Below are 18,654 nucleotides of genomic sequence, written 5' to 3' on the forward strand. Positions count from 1 at the left end.
AGTGTTTAAATGTTAAAGAGTAGTTTGGTTGAAAAAAAAGCTGCTGATGATACAGAAATGTCTATTTGATTATAAAATGTTATACCTTGTAGACTAAATCATAGTTTAGCCTGAGTGTCACGTTCAAACCGATCCTTTCCCACCGATACCCGTTACCAGGATCGGATATGTGCATCCCTTCTTGAGTATCAGACATTTGTAAATAAAGTAACTGTGGAGCCCGCCCTCACCGATGTACTGCTGGTGATGCTGGCTCTGAGCAGCCACAGACTGCTCTGGAGTGCTGTTACAGTGCTGAGAGCTCCCACACAGGCTGTCAGACATGCCGTCCACCTTCTGAAGAGGTTTGAACCTATAAAGAAAGTTTGGAGAAGTGGGACAGAAGGATTGAAGACTGAGGAACTGTTTCAGGTTTGGGCTGTGGGATAATGTGGCCAAAAGGAGAGAAAGAGTGCTGACCTCTGTTTCTGGTGCACAGGCTGCTGCCTCATGGCCATGTACTGAGTGTCTTCTTGCAGCCGGTTGAGTGGTGAGTCTGGCTTCACCCGAATGCCGTAGTAATGGTACTTCGAGTTACCTCTAGAAGAGTCAATGAGAGAAAAACCAGAACATGTAAGGAGGAGCAGGTTTTTCATCAGTGTGCTCACTATCAATACACTCTTCCATGAAATAGACTCAATATGTCTACGCGCCATCTTCCTCATCACATCTACAAATGTTATCGACGCTGAGGACTTCCTCCTGTTCGTACCTTGTGCCGAGACGGCGGGTCCTGAGGCCCATGAAGACTGAGCGGATAAGCTTGCCAAAAGAGGCTGCGTTGACTGGATCCAGTTTCTGTTCCTGACAGTGGCGCAGGTAATGGTTGTAGAGGGAGCAACGGGGCAGGCTGACTCCCTCTGCAGTCTCATAGTTATCCAGCAGCCACTGCAGCTACAGACACACAAAGGAAGAGTCAGGCAGTCAGTGGGTGATCTGTGCTCTGTGATAGTCATCTTTAGAGAAATCAGGTCAAGTAGAGTCTCTTATTATCACTTCAAAGATGAAAAAAAAAATACTGCTGATTATTTTGTAAGGTCAAACACCAAATAGACACTGCAGCTCCTTTTGACTCCATCTCCAACAGGAAGTGACGGCAGCTTCAGAAAAGACTGATTAAGTGAATTCTTAATCTTCAGGAAAACTCTTGACTCTATCTGACAAATTTATAGGACAGACAGTATAGAGGAAAATATGTCAGAGTCCTCTCTAACAGCACAGTCAACAAGAATTTGCATAAAAAGCTTAAAATACTGGATGCAAAGCAGGTACTTCAGTGTTCTTATACATAATAAGGAGATTGCGTGGTGACAGAGAGATTCAGAGCTTGAAAGAAGATAGAGATTCTCAACAACCAATTATCATCTCTGGGCAAAATTAGGGGATCAATTTCATCTGAATTTCATTTTGAGTGACAAAGTTTAATCCAGTTGTTCTGCATTAACATTTTTGGACGATGGTTGAATGTCACCGGTGAACTCAAGGGTAGAATTAACAGAAATCTTGAACATCAGTTTTTAAAAAAGTCCATGCAAAGTGTTAAAAAAATATACAGATGCATTCTTAAGCAAAAAAAGTGGCAGCAAACGCAGATTGAGCTCTAGGAGGGAAACTTATTGAGGCAGCAAAGCGCAGCACAGGGACAGTCCAGAGGGTGAGTACAGCCAACAGTAGAAAGTTTGTTAAACTTTGCAGAGCACAAGTCAAACACACTTCCTAAAGTTCAGCTTTTGATTAGCCTTTTTTTTTGTAATTTTTTTCCTGTGTTCTTTACAAAGAAAGTTCCTGGTTGACTTACATGGCTGTTGAGCAGGCTGCTTTTGTGACTTGCAATTCCTTCAGACTTTTGGAGGTTTTCAATCGCCATTTCAAGCTAAAGACAGAAGAAGCATGCAAGAAAAGAGGGAAGTAAGAAAGAAAAAATGGACACATAAGAGGGGGGAGGCAAGAGAATGAGAGAGATATGAAAAAAAGAGAAAGGGACAGAAGTAAGCAGGGGAATATGAAAAAGAATCACAGACAAACAAAAAGGAAATAAGACTGTTAGCGGGCAGCCAGATCTCTGCATTTCCATTAAAATCAGTCAGTGTTGCAGCCAAATCCATTATCGGCTGACAAAAGCATGCAAATCAAGGGACTCATAGGGTTAAGCTGCTGAGGGAAAGTTTGCCATCAGACACTCTGATGTATGCAAATAGGAACCACAAACAGGGGCACAGGTCACGTCAAGTTTGGAGACCCTCGGTCAACCCACCCCCACCACTGCTCTAACCCTAAACCAATCAATAAGAGGTATACAGAAGCAATGTTTGAAAAACTCTGAGGTTGTTTCTGTGACATTAGCAACAGTATCATGGTCTTAAATACGTTGGCATATTAGCCTGACTTTGGACAAGGCAAAAATATTGAGTCCAACTGGCCGGCCAAGAGAACTACATGACCAGGGACATTCTGTTGAGCTGTGGTAGAAAATCAAGTCAAAAAAGAAAAAGATACGTGGTGTTGCAGCCAAACTGGAGACGCAGAAGAAAAGGAAAAAGAGGGAGGCAGCGTTCCAAGCCTTAGGAAGGCTCCCGGGGGCTCATGGCCAAATGGTAATGAGCCCCAGGGGTTGCTTTGTTTCACAGAGCGCTCAAGTGCCTGTGAAAACCTCTGAAACAAGGCAGAGCTGAATTATTTAAGCCAGTGTCCCTATTCTACAGGCTCTCTTCTCTCTGTGTGTTACAACAGAGCAGGGAGGCCCCAACTCAGGTTCCTGTACGCACTAAACTCATCCCAGAGTCTGGGGAGTCTAGACACAGGCTGAGAGTTTGCATATCTCCACACGATCAAGAAGAGATCTCTGCTTAGTTAGCCACATAAGCTAAATCAGCAGTTATGGCCAGAGACATTTAGTAAAACAAAAACCCTGAGTACACTGAACAAGTCCATTTTCGTCTTTGGTGGTTCAAACACATCGTAGCTTTAGCCTAGCTCACCATAGCTGAGGAGGAGCGTGATGAATGTGATATATGGTTGCGGCTTCCCTCCATGCCCCCTCCATGGATCAGGTAGGTGCTTCCGCTGGAGATGATGTGACTGCTGCCCACGTCCATGGCGATGCCCACCATACCATGGGGGGGCACCCCGCCACTGGCGGAAGAGACCACCGTGGTGACATGAGCTCCGCCGGCCTGCGAGTCAAAGTAGGGTCCCCCGCTGCTCTGCCCGTACAGCTGAGCATCAGGGTTGTACGAGTAGGCCGCTCGTCTAGGGAGAGGACAGTCAGATTAATATGCAGTTTTCACATTCCAGGTCAGTGCCTCAAAACATGTACCGCTTTTACTTGGTCAGTTAATGCTCAAGTAATCCAAACTTGTTCTTATGCCTAACCACACAAGTGATGTGTGGTTTACTTGATGTGAGGTACTTGATATTGCTCGAGTCAAATCAAACATTTAGCTGTGTGGAAAATCACTTTGGCTTCATCACAGGCTTTTGATTAGAGACACTTTAAAAGCAGTTGGAGGCTGAAATGATGAGGAAAGTGGTCTGGAGTCTTGGTCAGACTTTTTATAAAGCACTTATAATGTTAGATTACACTAGATAAAGAGAAGCTTATTAGCAGTGTGTACTGCTGTGTCTTTGTAATTTCAACAACAAAATAATGTTTTGGAGCTCTTTTATCAATTGCAAGTTTAAGTTTGAAAACACAATTGATGACAAAGTGCATGCTAACCAAACAGGACAAACCTGGGTATGTGCCAAAAAGTGAAACTAATTGTTTGTGGTGCAGGTTGGAATTCTGAATTTTACTTGGCAGATGATCAGACAAATCACACATGTATCATATTTTGTTGTAATGTAATGTAAAATTTTTACATGGTCCCATTGGTGTAAACAGTCTCTCCACTCTCTCCAACATATTGGACCTGGGATGGGTAAACATGTTGCACCTGTTGCACCTGCACACAAAGAGACAAAGCAGAAAAAGGGGTTAAAAACACATTATTTATGCTTCAGTAATTAAAAAACTGTCAAAGTTCCTTTTGTATTAACTGATGTTTTGTAATCATGCAACCTCTTAGAAGTGTGTCCGCTCTGAGGGTAGGTATCAGCACACCTGTTACAGTGTGTACATAAAAGTACAGTGAAAAACCTCTGTGCACCCCTTGTTCTAATAGAAATGGAGTAACATCTAAAAATGCTAAATAATACAAATAATGTTCAGTGCTGCCAAGGCTCTCAAGCAGATGTTGTTTATCATTGGAACTTGTAGATGTGTACATAGTTTTTGCCTGGAATCAGAAGTATAAGGGGTTTTAAATGATATTAGATAGAATAAAAACCAAATTCTCCATGTTATTAGCAGGGGGACAGAGCTTTCTCTCTCACCCCCACTACCTCTGGAATGTTCTACCATTTCACATCAGTAACTGTCCCAACATCTCCACTTTCAAAACCCATCTCTCTAAAAATGCTTTCAATGTATGTTTGCCTTTAAATGAACTTAGTTGTTTTTCTTGTTTTGCTTCTTTTAATTCATGTTTTGTTATTGTGTGTTGTTTCTACATGATGTTTTTATCTTCTTTAAAGTGTCTTTAAGTGTTTAGAAAAGCACTTTATAAATAAAATGTCATCATTATTATTTTTTTTATTTTTTTATTTTTAAAACAAGCTGATGGAACCATAATTCCAATTATTTAACTTGAACACACAAAGACATGTTTGGATTAAAACAAGCTTGATTTGACCAACATCACAATTTGTAGCGTTTGCTACAGTGAAGAAAAGACAAAGGATGTGAGAAAGGAGTACATGAACTGTCCACTGACTGATGTTGAAAGCCAGTACAATAAATTAGACAAATGTAATAGCAGACATTCAGGTCTGCTTCTAGTCACTGTTGGACACTAGACATCACACAGATTTGTGTTGGGATTTGGTTCAAGCCCCCAGGAATCACTGGGCTTTGCTCCAAACTTGCAATTCAAGCAACACACACTTTATCACAAAAGCTGCAGCTGTAACAGTAAGGAAATCTCTTTCTAATAACCAACCTAGGCTTTAATAAACAGTTTAAAAAAAAAAAGCTCTAATAAGATGCTATTTTTAGTTTATGCATGCAGGCGATGGGCCAGGCTCAGCCAGAGAAAGACATTTCTGAACACCTAAAGAAGGGCAGCAGGAGAAAGACTTCTACCTGAATGAGCAGCTTTTAGTTCAGATGAATGAGAGCTATGTTTGGGATCATTCTAAACCGTTAAACACAAACAGGGTTTGGTCACTTTTAAGTTTGTTTACTGTCTATTTGTTTGTAAAAGGAAAAAACAAGAGCACCCCAGTCTTACTGTTACGATTTAGCCTGAATGTACTTCAGTTTGTGACACAAAGAAAACTCAAGGTGAGAAGGCTTTATCCCTCTGTGGATATGACTTCTAGTTACCTTAACATAAAAGAAAGTATGCTAAATCAATAAATAAAAGGAAATTATTAACTACTTTAATTTCCAAGGGGTGTGCAAATGTGTCACAGCACTGTACAGGTATGTATAGTACTGTGTACCTGCTGAGGGACCTGTTGAACCCTGGGTACTGAATGCTGCTGTACTCCTCCCTTCTGAGCTGAGCCTGTGGCCTGAACCAGCACCCTCTGTGTGGATACAAGACATAACTCAATTACATGGGTATGCACATAGAATCACACACGTACACAGCATTGTAAACGCATGACAGTCAACACAACATGGCCAAACATATAAACAACATGTCTGCCTCAGGGCTTAAGACTTGAGCTTGTGCTGAAAGATTTATACGAGCTATTTCTCAGTGGGCTCCTTTGAGTACAGGCGATGAAGCACATGCTTTTTACCTCACATATTTAGAGTATGTGTTCTTTTATTTAGCCTTGTCACTTTTTATAACCTGGAATAGTTAAAGAAAAATAGATGAAAAAAAGGAAGGGGAGATCTTAAAGCAGAAGTTATCATGGTAAATAAATACCAGAGATAGGTTGCAGCTTTTGTTGGAGTGGAGTAACTAAACAATCTAGAGTCAAAGTAGGAAGCATTAGGCCCAGTTTGAACAAAAACTTAGATTTTATACTTATGGCAGTAATACTTATTGCGGCAGTTTCCACATTTATCCTGTGGTTACAGCGGAGTAGACGTAGTCCCCTACCTGCTGTGAGGCTGGGACAGGCTGTACCACCGGGGCCTGAGCTGATGATGACGTCCGCAGCGCTGCCACGCTGGTCGTGGTGTCTGACCCTCCCTCTGAGCTCTGCATGCTGGAGAAGGAGAAAAGAAAACAGACATCAGCAGGAGGGAGTCGAAAAATACTTAAAGGAGTAGTTAGGAGTAAAGTTAGGAGGGGAATATTAAGGCCTTCTAATTCAGACTGTGAAACTTATAACATATACAACCCTAGCTCACCCCTCTCTTTTTTAAGCTATGAGAGAATTCATTGATCCTCAGGGGGTTCTGGCTTTTCTAAGTCAAGCTGAGTCACTGAAGTTCTCAGGGCGCCAGAAGCTGCCCACCTTTGGACTTTATCAGCAGCCAAATAAGCAGCCTGAGAGATTAACATCAACAGTGCTGGTCCTGCTGACAGATCAGACCCAGGTGGGAAAGTTACAGTACAAGAGTTCAAGTTACCAACAGGACTGAACTGCTTCCTCAGGACCAAACCCACTGCTGCCACTCGGCTTTCCACTGGGTGACAATGTGCACAGCATAGCAAAGTGGAGCTAAAAATGGAGTTACACAAAAGCTCTCTTTAAAAAAAAAAAGGACAGAAAGGAAAAGAGCGGGAGTAAGGCCGGGACAAGAGAAGAAAGGACCTGCAAGGGGGAGTAAGCAGATAAAAAACAACTTCCCCACTCTCCCTCTCCCTTAAAAAAAGGGGGAAAAAGATGAAAACGGCAGTGGGGCTCCAGCTCCTGCCAGGGCCCTGATGATATCCAGCATTTGTTTCAAACAAGAACTGTTCTCCGAGGGCTCCAATAATCCAGCTGATATGAGGAAATTCCTCAATGCTTTGTAAACGTTTGTCGGTTGCTATGGTGAGGAATCCATGACGACCACCCCCAACTCAACCCCCCTCCTCCTCCACTCTCCTCTTCTGTTCACTCCTCCACTGCCCCCCTTCACCCCCTTTATGAAGCTCTTGCACAGGAACTTTGGAGTGTGAGGGGGGAGGAGGGTTCGACGAAGGCACAGAGAGAGATATGGCTCGGTTGGGGGTGGGTTGAATTGATGAGCGGGCTTTGGTTGGAGGCAGAGGTCCAGGAGGACTAGGAGAAGTCAGCCTCTTGACGGGAGAATGGAGAATGGAGACATAACCTGCTCCGGAGATGCCATGATTACCCAGAACACAGCGTGTTCGTTTAGGCTGCTGTAAGCTGGCAGCTGAGCTACGAGATACAAGCAACAGGTGCAGGGGTGTCATTTCTCCTAAAACTAAGCTCTCAGGCAGAGCTGCTGGTTTAAGCTCTGAAACTTGACAGTTCAACGCTATATCGTTGCATCGACCCAAGTGTCTGAAACACGTCTCTTAAGCTCAAGGATCAATGAAAGGGCTGCCCAACTGACAGGATACAAACAAAAAACTAATGTGACTCAGAGAGAAGAAAAAGGGAGAAATGAGTCAGATTCAAAGGAAACCACCGAGTGATAGAGAGAAAAAGGAAATTCATATAACCCAACCAGAGTTCCCACATAAATGTTGTGCACACACCAAAATAAGGGCCTTATCCTCTTTGTGGCAGTGCTATGCACTTGGATGCTGCAGGACAAAACCACTGGTTTATAAAACCACCTTTAATGTTACCATTAAATACAACATGCTGAAGCTATCCCAGACAACACCGCAAAACCCCTGCAACCCATAATCAGGAGGTTCCCACAAGCAACAGGAGATAATAAGGGAAAATGTTTGACTAAACCATAGTTTCTTCACAGGATCTCGACACTAAACTGTAATCTAGACTTGAGATTTGTTTCTCTTTTTTTCTCACTTTATACTGGGTTAAGGTTTTGTTGATGGCTGTACTGCAGTTGATTCACAGCAAAGTGGCCAGACACTTTCACTCTGTAGTACTGTGTGTACAGTAAGTTATATATAGTAACAGGTCTTCTTTAGAAACAGCTCTCTGATATGTGATCACACTACAAGGAAATACAAACTGAGAAAAAGCCACGACATAATCTCTAAACAAGTTAACCTTGCTGGAGCCGCACTACATTTTCACACTTCTTTAGAAAATGAATGTGCAGGAACTTTGTCAAACAAAAGCAGAGAGTGTACCTTTAAGACGGAAAAACAACACGATTGGGTGTGCCACCGCTGGCATTTTCCATGTGCTGAGATTTTGCCTCAGGCAAATACACACAGCTCTGTCTATATGAGTAATAGACCGCGTGGAGGACGCCTATGTTGAAATTTCTGATATGTGTCAATCCTCAGACACAAACATGATCTGCAGTGTCTTAACCAGTTTACCCTGGCCTGACTCTCTCAATTAGTCTTTAAAGTATTGCTTAAAAGGCAAATAAGCACTTTTATGTGTGGGTTCTCATATTTAATGCAAGCTTTTCTTCATATGTCTTTCTTGCACTGTGTGTGCAGATGATTAGCAAAATAACGCTAACTAGGAGCAAACATTCCAAAAGCTGCTGCACTGCTGAAGCATCTTTCAGAAAGGAATTTGTCTATGTCATGTCACCGAGGTTATAAATACACTTGCAACAATCCCTTCATTTATCTTCAGACTTGTCATTTTCAACAGTAGAAGTGACAGAAGCCCCGGGGCTTCTTTACACCATTCAGGAGCATGTTGTAGCACAAAGAAGGAGGAATAAGACGCAGCACACTGACCAGAACTTTTTCATCCATTAAAGCTCAATTAAAGTGCTGCCTCTAATCGTTATGGTGAAGTGTGCCAAATTGTTGGGTAGGAAAAGTCAGGAGAGTGCACACAGAGTCTTTCTGCTTCTTGTTGAGGGAAGGTTAAAAGCCACACAAATTCCCCACATGCAGCACTGAAAGGCACAAAGGTAGACCACAGCAGGAGATGTAGCACACTGCTGCAAAACTGCTTCTCAGGATGGGCTTCTGTTCAAAAAGCACCAAAGCAGAGTCAACTTCACACACTCAGACACACACATCAGTTTTCTTGTCAGTTCAGCAAGCTTGTTTTGATTCACGCAGACCCCACATAAGCACTTAACAACATTACAACAGCTCCTCCTCAAAGAGTTACCTGAGTTTTAAAAGCTAAACAGAAACAAGACGGAAACATCTGAAAGAAGCTTCACAAAGTGTCAGCGAGTCTTCAGACGATTGCTTTGATTGTGCAGACGAGCTGTTAACATCTGTCACCGACAGATATGTCTCCAACAGGGCTCAATCAGAGAAAAACACATACAGATGTTCAATTAAAAGCAGGAGCCCACAGTCTTGGCTCGTGTTTGCACTAGCCCACATTGTTTGCAGAGCAACAACGGTTGCTAGTGGCAACACCGTCCACTCCCGTTTCCAGGAGCCTGTTGCCGAGCAACCAACAGAATACTTCCCAAACCAAACAATGCCATCCCCCCACCTGATCCCTCTATCTCACGCTAAGTAGAAACTTACAACAATAAATACTATGTAAGCTAATCATTTCAGACAGCAGGGGACACGGGGCAGAGTTATGTAAAAATGTACTGACTTTCTGCTGCTTGAGACTCGATGAAAGAGGACAGAATGAAGTGCTCTGTTTTTGTAGCTCCCTGCTAAAAAGGAGGAGGAATGTTTAAGTCATCAGGGACACAACAGGCTATTCTTCAGGGTCGTTTTATGGTCCTGCCACCCGAAGGAAAAAAAACACACTTTAGGAGGCAAAGCGAGTCCTTTTAAGTTTTTTGAGCAGAAGTGGAAGTAAACAATTTAGTATGACCCATACAATAAAAGAAAATAAAATCAAAAAAGAGGAAATCATGACTTTTAAACATACTTCTGATCAGAACTGTTCACTCACACTGATGAACTAAGAGGAGCAACAGGTCTCCTTTCCTCTCTGTTTTCAGCTCTAACATGTGGTCCCAAATTTGAGATTTTTTGCCATCTCCAAATCAGTTTTCTTTGCAGGTTTTATAAAAACAGCATCCCATTTCCCTTGATTTCATTAAACAAAACCCAAAGCATCACACAGGCACACGCGCTCACACAAAGAGCGAATTAAGATATGATAAGAGATTTCCACAACAGAGGCTGTTCTTCAAGCCTGTCTCATTAATTCATGGCTAATCCAATCAAAGCAGCTCTCGGGGTCTGCAGATGGCAGAGTTTAAGGGGGAGAGAGGGAGAGAGGGAGAGGGGGAGCTGAAATAGGAGGCACTGACCACTGTCTCTGATCCAAGTGCCCCCTCCTTCCCCTCTCCACCTCTGGTCATCAGCACAACCTGTCCACTCCGTCACCATGTGCGCTGCAGGCCTGACAGCCACAGAGAGGGAAGATCAAACGGTTGCCATGGTGATTGTGTGGTCGCCCGTGCTCAACACTTGCAGCCTCCTCCAGTCCCCCAACGCCCTACCTCCTCTAACCCTTTCCAGATCTCCACTGTCCCTTCACTCCCACCTAAAAGCAGCCTTCATCTACAGCGGTGAAAAATCTGCAAATGAACGTTTTGAGGGGTTCAAACGAGGACCAGGGCACGGAAAAAGCAGATGATCGCAAGTGGGAATGTAATCAAACTGTGGTCACATGTGTGGGTGTCTCAGTTTTACAATAATCTTTCTATTGCGTTCAAAAGCTGCTGTAAGGAAAACTTCTGTCTGGTTAACTCCATCAAAGCTTAAAAGAGAAAAACATGAAAAATGTTCTGAGATATAGTCTTAAATTTTTCTGATCTCTTTATTTTACATTTTCAAAACTGTCTCAAACACACAAACAAATAAAAAAAAGAACACTAATATGAGCTGAGCTGAAACACCACACACTGGATTGGCTCCCATGAACTGTTTTTGCAGCTCTGATTAAATTTATGAAACCAGAGTTCAGTGAAGACACCTTTCCATACAATGGCTTCACAGTCCACAAAGTTTAATCAAATTTTATGACCATAGATGAACCAAACCCCTTTCAATTTAAAAAAGTACTTAATAAGATCATGAAATAAGTATTTCAGAATGTTCCTTTTTTAACTCTGTATCCCCCAAGGACACTGGGTCAAGACTGAGGACTTCTCATTAGTCCCACGAGCCGTAACATACCAGACTATTCCATTACACGTCAACAAGCTAATGAGAGATTCTTCTAATAGTTATGTTCACTAAGTCTACTCTTTTCTCTTATACAGGTGCACCTCCATGCTCCGTCCACCAAACAGACTTTTACTTCCTCGGGAAACCACATTCTGTTGAGATTACCTCAAACACTGGCAGCGCGCTGCCTCGATCTTGACCGATGAACCTGAGATAAGCGCTTTGCTGCTCTGGAGGAGTGAGTCTGCGTTCTTGGCAAGGATTCACTCCTCAGCGATATGACACTGAAAGAGAAGCACTACACTGTACATACAGTATGCTTCCACAGGCACTACTTCACACAAACAATGAGTCACTGGTTAATGCGGGAAATTTTGAGACAGATCCAAGTGCTTGTTGTTCGAACAGTGCTGGGCTTAACGCTCACTATCACACACAGATTTAAGTAAAATAACAGAACAAATGTGTGATATCAATACAACAACTTAGGGTTATTTTACGCAGGTAAAGTTCTTTCAAAAAACACTGTCTTCCACTTTTATAAAGAAAGTAAAGGAGCTCCAGGCTTAAAGTTTTGTTTTTTGAAGGGTAACATGATCCAGTGATGTGAGAAACAGGAAAAATTTGAGTTACATAACAACAGCAGCATCCACACACAAATTCAGAAGATGTTATTCAGATCATTACCACCAAATTACTGAAGCGTCTGCAAGAAGAATAACACATATTGATTTGTATTAAGGTCCCAATCACAGCCAAAACAGTCAAAATTGTGAAAGGATAAACCCATGATTCCCTCCACTGATTGGGAACAATAAAATACCAGTAGAAAAAAAGTTTAATTTTTTTTTTTGCAAGTATGGAACACAGTAAAAGACCTTGATGGAATGGACCAAAATCTGCCTGCTTCTGCTTCAAACTTTAAACAAAGCTAAAATATATGGCTCTGACCACCTGAAGGCAAATGAGCTTAGCAAAAAATAAACTGCTTTCAATAATCACCTTCTCAGCATGGTTGGAGAGATGTGCTTCCACTGGCTAATGATGTACATGGAGCTTAATTAACGTGCCAAGCTGAGGTAGCTTCACCTGAACAGTAAAGTTTTGTCTTCAGTCACAAAGAAAATCTCCTTGATAATGGAACAGATGTTTGTTAACTAAACACTGTTTCACTTTCATTTTTGCAGTAACATACTGGGAAAATTCTTTTCGGTATACTACAGTATAGGGTTGTGGGGTGAAAAAAAACAGCTATTATACTTTAAATTAAATATAGTAATGGTACAGCAAAATCTACAGCAACCTTTTTACAGTGTAGGCCACTCATATTAGCTCCAATCCAAAACCAGTCCAACTTTATTTGTATAGCACTTTAAAAACAGACCCTGTTGACTTAAGTGCTGCACAGAAAAAATGAATAAAATACATAGCAGCTAAAATGAGAAAAAGGACACTACGTATAAAATACACAAACAATTTAAAATATTAAACATAATTCAAAGGCACTTGAAATAAAAAATAGAGTAATTAACTAATTTAAAAAAAAGCTGATTACTGTGTGTTACAGACCAGAGAAAAAGTATTAAGTGTATGTCCTGTCAGCATGTTGAGACCAATGTCTAACTGTACTGACAACACGTAAGCCACAAGATTAAAAAAAAATGTCTACATTTGAAAAAAGCTATATTTCCAAAACACAATCTATAATAGAATGAAATGTTGTTTATCTTGTTCTGCGTGTTGAGAAGAGAGTAACAGGTCAGTAACAGAAGAGACTTGGTATTATTCATGATGAAACAAGATGGTAATACATCAGTAGCAACAAAAGTTACTAAAGAAAAATAAGTACGGGCGCTAGTTTAGCCTAGCTGACTAGGTTGGCGTGTTGGGGTTCAAAATTCAACCTGTGTCACCTTTCTCGCATATCACTTCCCACTATTACCCTGTTTCCTGCCCTGTCCAGTGTCCTGTACTCTATAAAAAAAACATAAAGGCACACCCCCACACACACACACAAAAAAAACAAAGAAAACAATACAAAAATACGATAAGCACACCAGAAATTTGTAAAAATCCCAATGTGCATCTCTATTACTGATGCAAAACCTCATTTTTTCCATTACAGCTGATTTGTTTCCAGATTTGTTCGTGCAACTCTACACTGCCCTGCGTAGAAGTTGCAGCACACTTCAGTCAAGCAACACAAATCCTCTCATGGAAAAACAATCGACATACAATGCGTCTGTTAAGCTGTTCCTGTCCGTCAAACAATACCACATTAACATTTGCTCTCTTTGAGGCAAATGAGTGAGACTAGAGGATTCTCAAAGACCAGGATTAGCTTGTGCTTCAAGGAAACCCACCATTATTCTGTTTCCACCTGTTACAATCACATCCACTGCCATTGTTCCCCACTGATACTCCTGATTAAAGTGCTTCTGAGAAGCTTTACCGCAGACCAAACAAATTAAATCCAAAATTACAGTCTGGATCTCATTCTTGGCTAATCTGGTCAAATCTCACTCCACTAAAGTCCCCATCATGGCTCTAGTAATTAGTTTGTAGCAGGTTTTCACCGACAGAAGTCCTGTTTTTAACCAAATAAACATCCCTTAACAAAATGCTCTAAACTATACAATAGAAAGGAAAAGTGCAGAGAGGGAGGGGGGCTGCTACTATCCATGCCTGAAAGAGAGAGGAGGGAGTCAGTTATTGTGATGCAAATAACACTGCCTTGTCTGCTGTTTGTGGCAGGAAATTTAATTAGCAGTTGTGTAGCCGCGATACAAACAGGTGGAATGTTAAGAATGCTCCTTATGACACACACACACACCGGTGGAGGAGACAGACGGAAAAACATTTCATTTCACAACGAGTTTCAACTTGTTGCCACCAGGCGAGGGCCAATCAGTGGCAGCATTTTTTTTTCTGGTATATGACAGGATTTGTTTTCTTTTTGTGTCCTAGCAGCGTTGGCCTACAACGATTTCCAAACTCTTTGTAGTTGGAAGACTTGATGTGAGAGTCACAAGGACACTTAAACTATTTTCCTTTCAACAGATGCTTATAAAATTGTAAGCACATCACTTAAGGTGAAAAGCCCTTCACAAATAAATGAATTAAGAAGATTAAAAGACTGAAACATTTCATGTGTACAAATGGCACCATTATTTTCCACTTAACAAGTCCCACAAGGCATTCTCTTCTCAGTTCCTCTGCTTTGCTCACTGATTTCCTGACATGCCTCTGACTGGAGTTATGGGATAACCCATTAAATCTGTGTTAATATCAGACCATGAAAAATGCTAAGGCCAGGCAGTTCAGTTAACACAGCAGGAGGTTAATGCAGGTCTATATGGATTTGACCAACTCTGCACTGCAGCAGCAACACTGATGGCAGAGTCCTTGTCTGTATCTGTAGCCGGTTGGATTGACAATTTCCCCCTCAGGCAAGTACAGGCCTCATCAAGATAAGCTAAATACAGCACAAGCAAACACACATACACAGGCACATCCACTCTAAAGCAGCAAACACATTCGCACACACTCATACACACTCGCAGGACATGTGACCAAAAGCTGTGTCAGGTCACCTGCTGCCCAAGAGCCCACTGCAGCTGTCCTATTGATAGCTGAACTGTACTACACACACGGGTCCATTAAAATCTCAAAATGGCACACTGGCAATGGTGTACGCGGCTATGCAGAACCATAGACGGGAGGTTAGATAAGAAGAGGGGGCATAATTTCTGTGGATCACAATCCATTGTAAGCTCCTCCAGTGAAATATCAATTACAGACAGATTCCAAGAAAGACAGCACAGAAATGATTGACTGATTGTCTCCCCTTTCTTAACCTCATTATTCTCTACTTTACAAGCCAGCATCGAAGATTAATAAGTCTTTCCCCAGCTGCTTACCACTTTGTTTAAATCTCCTCTTTGTGCACCATTTCTTTCTGGCCTGCCTCTGCAAGCCAAAGCTATGCACTCTCACCGCAAAGACGGAGATGAAAATAACCTGATTAAAAACACTGACTTTTAAAGAATAACATTTCACCCCCTGGCCCACTTTATCCTCTCTCTTTCCATGACTTGGGTGTATTTGTGTATCAAGTTGCCATGTAAACATAACAAAGTCACGCTCAAATTGGGGGTGGGGGGTGGGGTGGGGTTTACACATGGAGTTTCAGCGCAGTCATCTTCTAAATGTCTTTGTAGTCATCCAACTTACTGAAGGTAAGTTTCTGACACTTGGGTTTAACTCCTCAAGCTTTCAATTTATGCCCAAGCTCTGTGAACATTATGTTAATGAATTTTACAGCCAAGGGATTAATTATTGTTAACACATCCATACTATGACCTGCACTGCTGACCTTGTGTCACCTTAAAAGAAATGGATATTGGTTTGCATCAACAATTACATCATCTCCTTCAATTCGTCATTCAGCTGCTTTCTTTCACAAAATGAATACTGTACTCAGACATTTGCAGAGTTTATAACTCAATTCATTAGCAGTGAGCAGAGAGGGCTTTAATTAGAGACATTTTCATGCTGCAAAGATTCCTCCTGATGCTTCAACAATGACAAACAACAGTACAAATGACTGAGCACCTGACAGCTGTCTCTGAATAGATAGTTCATTAGAGTTAATGTTTCCCAGGGGACAAAGTAAGAAAGCCTCTTTTTAAAAAAGAAAAAAAGGTAACCTTCCACAGCCACGATGTAAAACTAATGAAAGATGGAATTAGAAATTACATGGGGTCTACCTTTCCCTGGTTTCTCATTATTGCCAAAGTGCAGATTGTGCCTTTAACGCTGACATAAAGGTCAAACAGGAACCCTAATGAGAGCTGCCACTTGAACAATAAAGCACTGAGAACAAATTTGCTTTGAATCATTTGCTCCTTGGTCTGTTCCTCGAGCACAGCACTAGTAAAACTCGAACCATAAATAAATGTTTACATATCTCTTAATCTGAACGAATGTAAATCACAACCAAGCAATCCAATAAAAAGTGTATCAAATCCATCCGATTGCATGCCACGCTTTAGGAGTGTATACAATCAGTTACTATAAATCCTCAATTTCTCACACAACCCTGTAAAAACAAAACCGAGTAAGATAAGAGAACCGTCACAGCACCATCTAGCTGTAACATTTCCAGCTATTTAAATTGTTTCTGAAAATAAAAAAATATCACAACTTTGTGCAGAACAGACTTTGCTCTACTTAAAAACCAAACGTTATAACATCGCGGAAAACAGAGGGTTGTGAATCTTGACAAATAACAGATGTGAAAGGGTCAGTTAATGCATAACGTTTGGCATCGTTTTAGCAGAACAACGTAGTTTGAACAAGTTTATATTTGTGCTCGACTACGTCAAATCAATTGGCTTTTAGGACCAATTTCAAAAGATCAATGAAACCAAAGGAGTCTGCCGAAATGAAAGTGACCCTCCCTGTGAGTTTACGGGCGTTAGGAGCAGTTTGAGCACCAGTAATAACGCTGCTAACGCTAGCTAGCTCCATTCCTACCTGTTTGAGTGCGTTTATGTACAACATACTCGGAGAAAATCAAGTTTGCCTACGCTATGACGAACAAGACAGAGCTGTCATTTACAAGGTAAACATATGGGTGAACTCAGAGCTGAACTCGCACTCATCACAACTGCCTGCCAAAGTTAGCATTAGCCTTAGCATGACTGATAGCCTGAACCATCCATCCTGCTGGGATTGAGCTCGTGTACTTCTCGGCAGCCACTACACAACGCAGCAACAAGTGTGAAGTGATGTCGAATTCAGTTTACGCAGAACAGACGTTGAAACTGTTGGAAAGCGCAGCAAATGAGGATATAGAAGTTGAAATAAAGCATTTTTCTTAAATAGACTCGGGTGCAAGCGACTGATGGCACTAAAGAACATCAGTGAATAGAGAGCGCCGTTTTCTCAAAGAGGGGAAAGTTATGTTGATGAAAATAACCAACACTGCCATCACTACTTTCAGACCTGGAGCAATTTTCTTTCACTTCTGATACACTCAGAATCTTAACTTTTTAAAAAAACATATAGTCACCTTTGATTTGAGAAAAGTTCTGCTCTCTTTCCCCTCTCTCCCACTCGCTCGGGTACTTCCAGATGCTGCTGCTGCTGTTGCTGAGTGTTGCGCCCGTTGGTAAGTAACTGTATCCACGGCTACAGTCACTATGGCGCGAGGGGGTCTCGAGGCAACTGTTGCTACCCTCGAATGCCTACGTCAGGGCCCTCACTATACATGGGAGGAGTTAAATGGCTTTGAAGTACCGCCCACTCAAAATAAATGCTGTCAATATGAGTTGATCCACTAGGAGGTAGTCTCAATCTGCAAACAGGTTCATGTGCACGATAAACACGAATTTAGAAATTGAAATAACTTCATGGACAAGGTTGATGACCACGCATTAACTCTGCTTTCATGGTTTACTCAATGAACAGCAGTAGAAGTTTACATAGTCATAAAAATACACACACAAAGAGAAAGAAAGAAAGAAAGAAAGAAAGAAAGAAAGAAAGAAAGAAAGAAAGAAAGAAAGAAAGAAAGAGCTGGAAAAAAATGTATTTTTTAAAGTCTGTTGGCAGGTTAAAGGGTTAGCTCTCTGCATAGATCACCTCTCTGTAGCCAGTCTGATTGAAAGTGCAGCGCTGAAAAAAATCCAAAGGGAGTGGAGTGGCAGGATACCTTAAACATCCCTTTGTTAGATACACTGTATAAATTACATTAGGATAAGTGAATGAAGGCAAATATTAAAATAAATAATTATACTTGATTGAAAATGTGTAAATAATAAAAAATGAATGGGTAGAGTAGTATATAATTTTTATACGTGTATATATAGTGTTTAGTACTTAATGTGCATAAGAGGCCATGCCATTATAAATAGTGTAGATCGGTATACGAGATGTGTGCGTGGCTTTTTTTTTTTTTTTTTAAATATCAGTGTGTTTAGATAATGTATACAACTGCTCTGGTCTCCCGCATTTCAGATCTCAACCACATGATGGCGGTACAAGCCCAGGTTGAGAAGATGAATGGATTGGCAGGTGTTCCTAAAAGTAGAAGGAGTCAAGTCTTTTACTTAGAGCTACGATGGGTACTAAGCAAAAAAAAAAAAAAGAGAGAGAGACTGAATGTACTCTCCTTTTATCTATTTATTGATCTGGAGAACAGGGACTTGACATTGGCTTGTTTAAATAAAGAATTATGATTACATCATAGGCAAACAGTACATTGGGGAACACAATCGCCAGCTGCTGATACTATACAGAGTTTATATGTTGTGGGGGTTTTTTTTTCAATTTCTGCAGAAAAATAAAGCTGACAACGCATGTTGATGTGTGTATTCAAAATATA

The 18,654-nt window shown here is 41.3% G+C and overlaps 1 protein-coding gene across 5 annotated transcripts in view; it reads right to left on the reverse strand.

Moving 5' to 3' along the window:
* Positions 1-18,654, reverse strand: part of rfx2 (regulatory factor X, 2 (influences HLA class II expression)) — a 28,386-nt gene that overhangs the window by 7,862 nt on the left and 1,870 nt on the right. The window contains exons 1-9 of one of the 5 annotated variants that reach the window (XM_074667929.1): positions 17,341-17,470; positions 6,198-6,306; positions 5,584-5,670; positions 3,901-3,983; positions 3,018-3,288; positions 1,838-1,912; positions 752-933; positions 460-579; positions 231-352 (exon numbers count right to left, since the gene is read on the reverse strand). In XM_074667929.1, the coding sequence (XP_074524030.1) occupies positions 231-352; positions 460-579; positions 752-933; positions 1,838-1,912; positions 3,018-3,288; positions 3,901-3,983; positions 5,584-5,670; positions 6,198-6,305 (1,048 nt within the window). In that variant the 5' untranslated portion in view covers position 6,306; positions 17,341-17,470. Of the gene's footprint in view, positions 1-230; positions 353-459; positions 580-751; positions 934-1,837; positions 1,913-3,017; positions 3,289-3,900; positions 3,984-5,583; positions 5,671-6,197; positions 6,307-16,802; positions 16,984-17,340; positions 17,471-18,654 lie in introns of those variants that run through there. The other 4 variants (XM_074667931.1, XM_074667930.1, XM_074667934.1 and 1 more) reach the window with 4 other exon arrangements.

This window comes from Halichoeres trimaculatus, unplaced genomic scaffold, assembly GCF_033239565.1.
Source record: "Halichoeres trimaculatus isolate MK-OKI-2021-1 unplaced genomic scaffold, fHalTri1.1 fHalTri1_scaffold_4, whole genome shotgun sequence".
Lineage (NCBI taxonomy): Eukaryota > Metazoa > Chordata > Actinopteri > Labriformes > Labridae > Halichoeres > Halichoeres trimaculatus.